The sequence below is a fragment of the Setaria viridis genome, chromosome 9, assembly GCF_005286985.2.
Source record: "Setaria viridis chromosome 9, Setaria_viridis_v4.0, whole genome shotgun sequence".
Classification (NCBI taxonomy): Eukaryota; Viridiplantae; Streptophyta; class Magnoliopsida; order Poales; family Poaceae; genus Setaria; species Setaria viridis.
Genome location: NC_048271.2, coordinates 32,860,633 through 32,872,888, shown reverse-complemented (window position 1 = coordinate 32,872,888; position 12,256 = coordinate 32,860,633). Strand labels below are relative to the sequence as shown.

The 12,256-nt window shown below is 45.1% G+C and overlaps 1 protein-coding gene across 1 annotated transcript; it reads left to right on the top strand.

The window, feature by feature from the left end:
- Window positions 1–7,254: 7,254 nt before the first annotated feature.
- LOC117835545 (peamaclein) lies at window positions 7,255–8,208 on the top strand. The gene is made up of 4 exons (XM_034714901.2): window positions 7,255–7,314; window positions 7,533–7,565; window positions 7,664–7,694; window positions 7,897–8,208. The coding sequence occupies exons 1-4, from the start codon at window positions 7,255–7,257 to the stop codon at window positions 8,076–8,078; spliced, it is 306 nt and encodes a 101-aa protein (XP_034570792.1). The 3' UTR covers window positions 8,079–8,208.
- The last annotated feature ends 4,048 nt before the right edge of the window (window positions 8,209–12,256 follow it).

The following is a 12,256-nucleotide window of genomic DNA, read 5'->3' as shown; positions in this document are numbered from 1 at the left end:
ATACTTCTAAAACAAGCAGGATCCTAACGATCGCTACCTTAAAATATGGTAAATGGCAGGGGAGGCTTTGTTTTCCCCATCCAGGGCCAAAACAACATTATTATTATAACTACTTCCCTTTTAAAAACCCAAACAGTGATACACTTTACATATAAGAAACCTCTGCATAAAACCCCCGTCTTTCACCAATTTAACTTACATGCCATTAACTTTTCTATGTTAAGATACTTGTTGAATACTCCTGGCAAAACTACTCAATCTTGCTTATTTGCCAGGTTTTCTAGGGAGCCAACTTTTGTCTTTCCGCTACGTATTGATTGCTACTTGATATTCCCTACAGGTGATAATAACCCCATCATAACTCCCTCTATTTTTTTTCTTCTTACTTTGATAATCATTCAGATTAACACTAGTGCTAGATACTAATCTAGGGCATGGCATTGTATTGCTGAAGTATGGATGCTCGAGGGGCGGTCCCCACAGTTTTATACTCTTCTCCCACCTTCATTCTCACTTGGTGATACCCCTGATTTCACATCCAGTTTATTAGTGAAGTATTTTGTCCCTGATAATTCATCTAATATCTCTTCAATTAACGGCATTGAGAACCAATTCTTGACTATTATAGACTTCAATCTTCTATAATACACAAAGAAATGCTAGGTGCCATCTTTTTGAGGACCAACAGAATTGGGCTGGCAAAAGGGCTTGCACTTTGCTCAATCAGGCCTGCAGTCAACATATCCTTGATTTGCTTTTCAATTTCATCTTTATGTTGTGGTGAATACTTGTAGGGTCTGGAGTTAACAGGGGTGGAGCCTGGTATCAATGGAATTGTATGATCATAGAACCTGTAGTGTGGAAGTGTTTTTGGTTCTTGAAACACATCTGTAAAAGATTCTAGGAGCTGTTGTACATCATTGCTCTCAGGTTGTGGGGTTGGTTCTTGAAGAGCTTCTAGTCCAGCCACGGCCCAAATATCATTACGTTGAGACCATTTCACCACTTTGTCAACGGAGACCTCCTCTAGTACCTCTTTCTGAGGTTGTACTCCTTTCAACAGTATTTTTCTACCTTCATCCTCAAACTCCATAGTTCTGTTTTCCAAATGACAGTTCATAGGACTATGGGGTTTTAGCTAGTCATAGCCTAGGATTGCATCATAAGCCCCTAACTCTAGTACCTTCATGTCGGTTTGCAGGGTAAATCCATTAGCCCACCAAGTCATTTTTTGTACCCAATGATCTGTGATGAGGGTGTCACCATTAGCTAGCCTGACTCCAGTAAGACTTATAAAATCTGTCAATGAACCCATCTGGTCCTGGGGTCTTGTCCAAAGGCATCTCCCTAATTGTAGCCTACACCTCCTCCTCTGTGAATAGAACTTTCAACGAGGAAAGGTCATGATGTTGGATCCCAATTTCAGCAAAATCTATGGTATGATTCCTTTCCTTAACCATGCCCAACAAGTCTTCATAGAACTGGAACACTGCTTCCTATTTATCCTTTTGATTGAAGACCACTTGATCACCCACTTGTAATTTAGCAATGAAATTCTTCTTCTTCCTGTACTGAGCTTACTGGTGGAAAAAGGATGTATTCGCATCTCCTTCCTTAAGGTACAACACTCTAGAACGAAGGCGAGCAATAGTTTGCTCAAGAGAGGCCAAGCCCAAATAGTGAAGCTTAAGTATTTTCCTCAACCAATACACACTAGGGGAAAGATCCCTAGAATCTCTAGCAATCTCAAGGTGATGAAGAATTTCTTTGGCCGTTTCCAGCTGGAGCTTGATATTACCGATTTTGCGTTGGCCCTACTTCTGCACATCTCTGCTAAGTCTCTGTAGTTTGAGGAACAGTCGCTCAACCGCATAGGAAGAAGCTACTGGAGCATTCCAATTTTGCTGAACCGCTTCTGAGAAACCTGGCAATTTAGTCCAAAACTCTCAAAGTGGAATCTGCGCTTGCCACTGGTACTAACCTTTAGTCCAAAAACAAGCAGGCAATGGTTAGGACAACAAAAGCGCTACTTTGAAGGACAACATTAGGGAAAATATCCTCCCAACCAAGATAACAGAAAGCTCTATCAAACCTCACGAGGGTGGGTGAGGATCTTTCATTTGACCATGTATATTTTTGTCCTAAAAGCGGGATTTCTTTGATCTCAACATCATCCAAAAAACGCCTGAAACGACCCATCATTGCACGATCCAAGTTGGCATTATTTTTATCAGCAGCTTGGTAGATTAAGTTGAAATCCCTTGCGATCAGCCACGGACCGTTACATAAATCTCTCACATCACGAAGTTCCTGTAGAAAAGCAATTTTATCCTCATCTTCTTGAGGACCATAGACTCCTGTAAACCACCAATTACAACCTTCTTGTTCCTCAAATTGGACCGAGACAGAATAAGTGTCAACTCTAGAGGCTAGAATCTGATAGATATTACTTTTCCAGGTGATCAACACTCCTCCTCTCGTGCCATTAGCTGGCAGTGCCACATATTTGTCATAAGCAATGACAAAAACTGAGAGAAAAATCCGTTGATTCATAGCAACAACCTTGGTTTCTTGAAGACAAACCACTGGAGCATTTGTGGACCGGATGACATCACTAACAGCATTACGCCGATCTTTTTGATTAAGACCATGCGCATCCCATACCAGAACAAAAGACGGAATCATTGTAAAAACAAGAGAGAAATGACGACTGGTAGCAAGCAATCAGGGACTAAAAATAAATGCCCCCTGCTCGTACCTGAGAGTCTTCTTCAAGGCTCCAGCCAAAAATAGCTGCCATGGTAGCCACATGGTTCTCCGCGAGTCGACTCCCCATGATCTTGAAATAAGCATCTTGGGTCATGGGATCAATTTTAGCTCACCCCAGATTCCACATGACTCTCCTTTGCGATTTAGTGGTGATAGGCCCCGGGGAACATGGATCGGCACCTGCCACCCTTCTACTACGATGAGGTAGAGAGCCCAGAGTAGCGGTTTTGGTGTGCCTCTTATGAATTACTAGCTGCAGTAGTAGCTGCAGCAGGAGCATATCAGTTAGCTTGCGAATCTTCAAGAGTTGAGGAAGCGCCGGCATTAGGGTAGCGGTGACATATGCTTCCTTGGAGGTAGGAGGGGGGCCTGGTATAGATGTGTGAGCGTGAGTACACCCGCAGCGCCCCGGCCACGAAGCCACCAGTTGTGGAGGTGGGGGGCACCGCTGTTAGGTCTCGAGACCGAGCAGGCATCACTGGCGTCTCACTGGATTGATTGACAGTGGGGGGGGGGGGGCTGGAGACAATGGCCTGTGAGAAAATTTTCCAGTATGGGGTCATCCACTGGCAATTGGGCCGCTTCATCAGGCCCATCGTCCAACCCACTAGGAGAAGAAAACCGAGAGTGCACCAGGAGCCCAACATCACCTAAAGGTGAATCACGGGCATCAGGCATAGGCAACCGAGAAGCAGAAAGCTCCGCCAAATCGGCGACAGGTCGGGGGGCTTCATTAATAGGGATCAACAAGGGCGCCGCGAAACCTCCAAGGAATCCTCACTAATGGGCCCTTCGGGTTGCACACTAATATCGCTTCCAGATTCCAAAGTATTGAAGAGGTGTGCCTCGAATGTTCCTTGCACAGGGAGCTCAGTAGTTACGGTCGCAGATGAAGCAGCACACACGGGCTCCTCGGGACTGAGCGTGGGTGAGCCGGTCGGCCATGGAGCGGGATTAGGCAACACCTCGTGAGCAGGCTTCCCATCCTTGATGGACCTATCGAGTTGTGTATCAGTATCGTTAGCTGACGCATCTTCAAAATCGACGTTGGAAATCAACAAGTTGCACGAAGAACGAATAGGCCCCAGCCTTGCATGCATTGGGGGCGTGCCATAGAGGAGTCTCCCTGCGCTGCCTGAGCGGAATGATCCACCGGCGAGCCACGCCGCCGCTGCCAACGCCTACGACGGCAACCACCTTGATGGTCAGCCGGAGGTGGGGACGAGGGGCATCAGCAGGCGAAAACTTATCTAAGGCAGAACAGGAAATCTCCACCGGATAGACGAGGCTTTGTTTCACTGGGTGGGCATCATCGCCGGTCACCGGCAGCTTGATGATCTCCAAGTCCATACCCACGGGGATACGGCTTGGCGAAGAACACCATGCCGCTAACCGAAACACATCTCGCCGATCCGCAGTGTCAGGATGCAGGCTGCCAACCTAGCAAAATCGTTGAGTTGCTGTTCCGCCGTCACCAGTTTCCAGGCGTGAGCAGAAATGCCGTGCAGCTCGACTTCGATTGGGACAGAGAGCGCCGCCGCGGTGGAGTGTAGAAAATAGGACCAACACATGATGTGCAGGCCGTGAGAACGAGAGATGATCGGTCTTCCTTCATTGTAGACCCGTGTTGCAGCAGCATCATCCGGCAAGGACAAAATCAAATTCATTAAATAACCTCTCTTTATGAAAAATATCCTACGGTGATCTCCTCAACAGTATTCATCAAACTAAATGACAAAATCTCCCATGATTTGATTTTGTCAAAATCAATGCAAAAATATTCCCATGAGTCGATCCAAAGATCTACAACTATAATAAAGAGATATTTCCCAAAATCAATGCAGTTTTTGGCAGCTTGCGGTCAATAAAAATTCTGAACCTATTTCATTTGCTCTCAAATTTTAGGAAATCCTATTGTATCCTTAAAAGAATAGTGCTAATTTGAATTTCTATTTTTCTCTCCATTCTGCTTCCTAGAAAATTCTAACAATATTAAAATTTTGTTTGGTATAACTCCAACTCCAAACTCCAGTCCGGAGTTAGGTCCTTTTTGGCACGGCTCCACTCCTAAACTCCAGCAACTCCATCAAAAAATTCAGCCAAACACTCCAACTCCAAAACTCCATGGAGTTGCCAACTCCATGGAGCTGTAGTGCAAATGGAGGTGGAGTTTTGGAGCACCTCTTTTGCTACTCCAGAAACCTCTCTTTTGAACCTCCTCGTGGAGTTGCTGGATAATTACCCACCAATGCCACTGGTTATGGAAAAAAACGTTTCGTTCTATTCTACCTGTTCCCCGTCCCGCCTGTTCCCCGTCCCGCGCCTCCCTCCGTTCTCACGACAGCAGGGCACCGTTCGGGTCTTGGCCACCACCGGCCGCCCCCGCCGCCGGCCGCACCCCCCGCCGCTGGCACCAGCCCCGCCCGTCGTCGGCCGCACCCCCCGCCGCCGGCCGCAGATCCCCCCGCCACTGGCACCAGCCCCGCCCCACTCGCTGAGCTCCACCCGTCGCCGCCCCAGCCCCGCCGCCCGTCATCGCCGAGCCCCGCCGGTCACCCCATCGCCGCCCGGCCCCGCCGCTCGTCACCGCCCAAGCCGCCCCACCGCCTGTCGCCGCCCGCTACCCAAGCCCCATCCCCATCACTGCCCCGCGCCGCCGCCCGTCGCCGCCCATCGCCGCCCGCCGCCCAAGCCCCGCCCCCGTCGCCGCCTAGCGCCGCGCCCGTCGCCGCCCGTGCTGCCCCGTCGCCCGTTGCCGCCCAGCTCCACCCCCGTCGCCGCCCACCCCGTCGCCCGTCGCCACCCAGCGCCACCCCCGTCGCCGCCCACCCCGCCACCCGTCTTGCCTCGACTGCAAAAATTATCCAGGGGAAGAAGAAGATAGGATAGAGAGGATGACAAGTGGGGCCTTAATTGGGGGGCAACAATGACAATCCACACTGAAATCGATCTTTTTTGGAGCTGAGAGCACCCATCTAGCCAAACACGCCATTTTAGTTCTGGAGTTTTGGAGCGGAGCTGGCTCCATGTGGAGTTCTGAAGTGGAACAGGGGCCTTAGGTAGAGCTAGCTAAATACCTCGACTCTATGCCTAGAAACACCTCAACTCTATTACGCAAAGGAAACGGTTCGATTTCGTTTCTTGTCTCCCGCCTCCGTTCCCTCTACGCACCCCTATCCTCTCCCGTGCAAGACGCCTGCCATCCCATCCCGTCCGCGCGACGGCCGCCGGCCCCATCCCCTGCGCCGCCCGCACCCATCCCTCGCGCATCCCGCCATTTAGGGGCTCCTGAAGGTCGTTGCCGCTCGCGTGGGAGAGGAGGAGCCGGCGCAGCACCCCGGCGGCCGCCCCCTCATGCTCCGTCGGCGACGCCGTGCGGCTGCATGCCACCCGGCGGAGCACCCTCCACACGAACGGGCTGGCTGCTCGCGTGAAGCTCCTGTATTCGACTTTGATTTGGGATTTCCCTTCGGCCGGGCTTCCTTGGCCATGGTTGCTGCCATTCGATGTTTTGGGGTTCGGCCCGTTCATCTTGTTTTGCTTGTCTCCTCCCTTGCTTCCCTAATTTCAATCCTGAATTTGGATGTATAAATAATGGAGGCTATCCGTTGGGCAACTCTTGGATGTGGACTGTACAGCAGCTGTGTGATGCGCCTTTGGTTGGATCTCCGAGTGCGATTGCTTCTCGTTTAATGAAGTGCGATTGCTTCTCGTTTAATGGAGTGCGCTGCTCAAGTTGGTGGGCCGCCTCCCACCGAACCCGCGCGCAGTCTCCGCCCGGCCGGCGTGCCACTTCCGCTCGTCCCGCGCCTGCACGCCGCGGGCCCCATCTCGCTCGCTCGCTGATGCTCCCGCACCGCCCCCGGCCCCGTCCTAGACGCTGCCGGCCCCCACCCGCGCTACCACTCAGCGCCGCGGTGGCCGTCCCGCCCTGCTAGCTCGAGGAGGCCCCGCGTGAGCTCCTTCAGCCTGGTGGGGAAGAAGATTGGAAACGAGAGAATGACACGTGGGGCCATAAGTTGAGGGTAACAATGTCAATCCATGCTAAAAATTCTATTTTTTTAAGCTGGTGGTACTCTCTAGTCAAACACCCCGTCTTAACAGGTCCAACTCCATTCCAGCTCCGTCTTAACTCTAATTTAATGACCCATTTGTTGGCAAGTATTAATTGCTAAAGTAGCATCAAGCTAATTATCGGCTTGATCAAATTAGCAACCCATAAAACATTGCCTAAACCTGCTTGATGCCAAATTTGTTCTGCGCCACCTAAAAATTGTGACGTAAGTATTTTTAGAAAGTGCCAAGTTTTGGAATGTCAAATTTCAATCATTATGTACTACTGTAAATTTGTTACTGTCCCCAAGTTTGCAAATGCATCACGTTTACCCTGCAACTGATTGTGCAGTGTAGCATTCTATAAATAGCAAGGTCGCAAGAAAGGTTTTGCCGAACAATTTGCGCAGGAGTGTTAACAAGGAGGAAAGAATGACTCAAGCATCGAGCTCCATCTCCATTGTTTTGTTCCTGCTCGCACTAGCATTTGTGGTATTGATTCATCTGTTGCACACTTGCACTATAAGTTATTTTTGTGTCTTCAATTGTTTAAAAGACCACCAATTTTAAAGAGTTTTTTTTACTTTCCTTGACTAGCATTTGCAAAACCCATTAGCTTATTAATCAAAGGATCCATGTACATGTTGTTCCTGACTATGATTCCAATATGGTTTTTGTAGTCGCCATATAATGTGTTCATTTTTTTTCAGGTTGAGGTTTCTGCTGGAGGGTTTTACAAACCTGTAAGTCTGTATCATTACTTTGTTTGGTGCATGAAAGAGCAGCAAATCTTTGCATCTAGTATTATTTCACTGATTTGACGCATGGATTTGTCGTACAGGCTGGTGCTGAAGGCTCTGTCCCCATAGAACGTAAGGAATCTTCTTTGCTCTCTACATTACATTCTGTACATCAAACTCGCCTTAGATTTTTACTGAAAAAGTTTGAGATGAGACTACAAAATAAATTTCTTCGAATAAAAAGGCGTGAGTACAGCATCTATCAAGCCATATCTTAAATGTCAAGAATCATTCCTCTCACATCTCATCTTGTTCTTCTCTCATGGATGTACAGAATGTCCAGACAAATGTGACTACCGTTGCTCGGCTACATCACACAAGAAGCCATGCCTTTTCTTCTGCAACTATTGCTGCCAGAAGTGCCTATGTGTTCCATCTGGCACGTACGGCAACAAGGAAGAGTGCCCATGCTACAACAACATGAAGAACAAGGAAGGCGGCCCCAAGTGCCCTTGAAATCGTGTCCAAAAAAAGTGCCCTTTAAATTGTTAGAATGATTGGAAATATCATGTACTAGATGACATGATTGTTAGTTATGTTTAAGAAAGATGAATTTCTATTGTAATTTTGATATGAAGCTCTCAGATATTGGAAGTGTGGGCATGCTTGCAATCAGAAATGACCGGTCCACATTGATCAGATAAGCTCACTCGATATGTTTGGATATGTTAATTTAAAAGAATAAATTTCATAGATATTTTCAAGGATTGCAAGTAAAAAATAAACGTAAATTGCATCCACCATACAACTTGTATGATTGCATTAATTTGGTCCAGCAAGTGCAAAAACATGTAAATGGGTGCATGAACAAGTTAAATGTGTGCCTGAACGGTCATATGTGTGTCCTCAAACTTATTTTTCCATGGTGGCAGGAAGTGTTTAATTTGAGTGAATTTTTCGTTGAAATTTCACGAATTTCATCATTTTCGCTGGTGAATGGAAAAAATAGTCAATTTTTTTTAAAATGAATTAAGGTGTGTTTATACAGGTCTAATAAGTATAAATAGAGACATATCATAGAGGAAGTGGCCCGATCACTCTTATCCTGCCTAGGAGATCTTGGGTTCAATTCCCAAGTTACATTTTTTTTAACCATATTTTCTCTCGCTGACAATTGGGCCCTCGGCCTCCTTCAAATTAATACTTCTGACCTTCCTGACCACGTGGGCTAGCACCATGACTAAATACGCTCGTTGGTGTATGTGTTGTACATGCATACATTTGATAAATTCATACATATGTTTATTTATTTTTCAACTTGTTGGAGTAAAGTGATCCGATGCTAAGCTCAAGCAAGACTTATATGCTCACTGCACAGCAGGTTTTCAATACAAATGTTCAGTTACTTTTATCAATTGAAGCACATAATTTCTAGAACTCAGATGGGACAACAAGATATATTGACATATGTTTAGTAAAATATAGGCCAGCCAAGACATATCGGCATATATTTGGGCACCATCATGGTTGAATGGCCTTAAAAAAAATTCACCAATCATATCATCCATCGTGGAAAACTTTTCACGTTGGCCCATAGGTGCTCTTCTTAGAAGGATCGTGTGATGCTTACAGGGATGAATAGACTGTATCTGAAAATTCTTCGCAGCGGTGTTAGATCTGTCGGAACTTCCGACGGGTCGGAACTTCCGATACTCTGTCGGAACTTCCAACGGCAACTTGTTTATGCAGATTCCACTTGAATCAAAGGTTGAGTAGTGATGTAGATAGACTTTTTGCAGGTGATCCCTATAAGAGAAAATTCACAAGCACATAGATAGGGATAAAATAAGTTCTAGGTCAACAAGAAGTTGAAGAACACAATAAGCACACGAGACAAAGGATTTGTTTACCAAAATTCACTCCCACAAAGGAAGCTACGTCTCCGTTGATGAGCTCACAAAGAGCTCGGTCCTCACTAACCCTGTACCTCTCCCAATCAACCACAAAGAAAGATTAGATCAGTTACAATGAATCCTCCAAGAGGATGGGAAATACAAACGTCCCGGACGCACCACAAAGAGAGCTCAAATGAGTGACGCTTAACCATCTAGAAGCAAGCTTCAAAAGTAGCAAACATGAATCGAAGACCAAAGATGCTTCAAGTGCTCTTGAGATGAACAAGGTAGATCTCACACTCAAAGCTAGAATCAAACACCTCAAATCTTCCTCTCACCCAAGCCCTAGCTCAAATATCTCAAGGATTAGCTCAAGAAGGGAGTGTGAGGGAGTATTGAATGCTCAAGGAGGTGTTTGTCTCGGGTTAGGTCAGCAGCAAATGAAAAGGGGGTGAGGGGGTATAAATACCCAACCCCCAAACTAGCCGTTACTGTGCTGTTAAAGTACCTGTCAGAACTTTCGACACAATGTCGGAACTTCTGACGGTATTAAATTAAAATTCGCTAAGCACTCCTTGTCGGAAGTTACTCGAGACTTCCGGCCGGTACAAAAATTGTGAGAAAGTGTAAAGCTATGGTGTCTCTCATGGGTGGTTAGCATCTCAAATGAGCACTTTAACATCTTCGAGCTAACCAGTCGTGTCCCTCTTTATAGTACGATGTTCCTATACTCAAATTCAAAATTAGAAAGTTATAACACGATGCTTCAATTAATTTGGGTCCTTCTTCATAGCTTTGTACTTCTTTTATTTTAAGTCTATCAATTTCTTAATAAAATCATTAGTCACTTAATTATGCATGTCATCAACACCAAAACACACTTGGAGGGCCAATATGCACTTTCACTTCTGCATAGGAAGAACATGATATTACCAATATAACATTGAAATTGAACTCTTTGCTGTAATCAAGAAAAAGAAACTATCGAACATCTGCTCTTATGCTGCCCTTTTGTTCAAGGCTAGTGGTTCCACGAGTATCCGCATGCATTTTTTTCATCAAGTTGGACAATCGATATCCTCAACCACTTCAGCAAAGATGAAAGGACCTCAATGTCGCATGGGGAAATGAATAGGGGTAACCTGAAATTTTCACATAAACATAGCGGATTAAACAAATTCAGCCAAAACCGAAGGATTAAACAAATTCAGCCAAAACCGAAGCCTCCGGTTTTGAGTTGGGCCAAGGTAAATTCTATCGAAAGCCCCTCAAATGAGTTCTTCTTAACTCAATTCCAAAACCATCATTCTATTAATCCATGTTTCCTTTTTATTCTTCACATTTCCTATGAGTCCACAGTATATGTGTATTGACCATAAAAGCACGAGTCGAGGCTATGCTGGAAGCTCCATTAGAGCATCTCCGGCAGTCTCTCAATAAATATTTCCTAATAATTAGTTAATAGGGATATCCCAATATCCATTTCATTGTTATTGAGAGAGTTGCTTTTGCAATCTTCCAATAATCTCATCACAATCCAACTACCGTATTGGGTGAGCCACAACTCCTACTTTATTTAGGGAGAGTTGGGTGAATTATTGGGAAAAAAAGAAAAGTAAGGGAGACTGCTGAAGTACTAGTTTTTTAAGAACACTCTATATACGGTAGTTGGATTGGGAAAAGAAAGACCGCTCGAGATGCTCTTACCTACCTATATGTCCATAGAATTACCCTATTTATGTTAGTGCATTCTATAAGGCACAAAGTGTGTTTTTTAGTCTTTGGATTGTTGTATTATTCCGTCGTCCCAAAAAAAAGGGGTGATTTTTGTTTTGTTTTAAGTCAAACTTTCTCAAGTTTGACTAAATTTTTTAGAGAAGTATCAACATGACACTAAATAGGCATATATGATAATATACTTCATGATGAATTTAATTATATTTATTTGGTATCATAAATATTTGTATTTTTTATAAACTTGGTCAAATTTTTAAAAATGATTAAGGATAAAACTAGAGTAACTTGTTTTTTTTTGGAACGGGGTGACTAGTGAGTGTTTCCTAATTTCACGTATGAATTTGTAACATAGGCTAGTGCTGAAGGTTCTGTCCACGTTTGGTAATAAATCTTTTGCGTTGTCGACATTCTCTTTGGGGAAGTTTCATTTGCTATGCTCATAAATATATATGCTTGAGCAAGAATACTTCAGATTTACTTTTTTTTTAGAAAAAAGAAAACTGTTTGGACAAACCCTCTCTAACCAACTTGTAGCTGTTACGCAGCATATATGTAACAGCTACAAGTAGATATAGGGATGCAATGTAATAGCACCACTTAGAGTTAAATTTGTTTCCCAAACGTTAGTTTTGCATTGGCACTAAACTAGAATAAGGGTTTACATTTATAGCGTATTTGAATGCATAATATAGAAAAGTTACTTCTCATTTTGCATCTTACTCCCCTCTTCTCTCGTGCATGTAACAGAATGCCCAGATAAAAATGTGACTACCATTGCTTGGCTTCATCGCCCAAGAAGCTGTGCCTTGTTCTCTGCAACTATTGCTGCAAGAGGTGCCTGTGTGCTCTATCCGGCACATCCGGTAACAAGAGTGCCCCAGCACAGCAGCATCAATGTTTGCCCCTAGAAATAAACCAAATGATTGGAAGCCATGGTATATAACGACCTCAACGTCATTGCATACAAATTCTCAGAGTTCGTATATCCTCTAAATGGGTCAGACCTTCTGGGCTTGCTTTAACGCTGTTTGTCATGCTTCATAAAGATGGGATGCTATAATA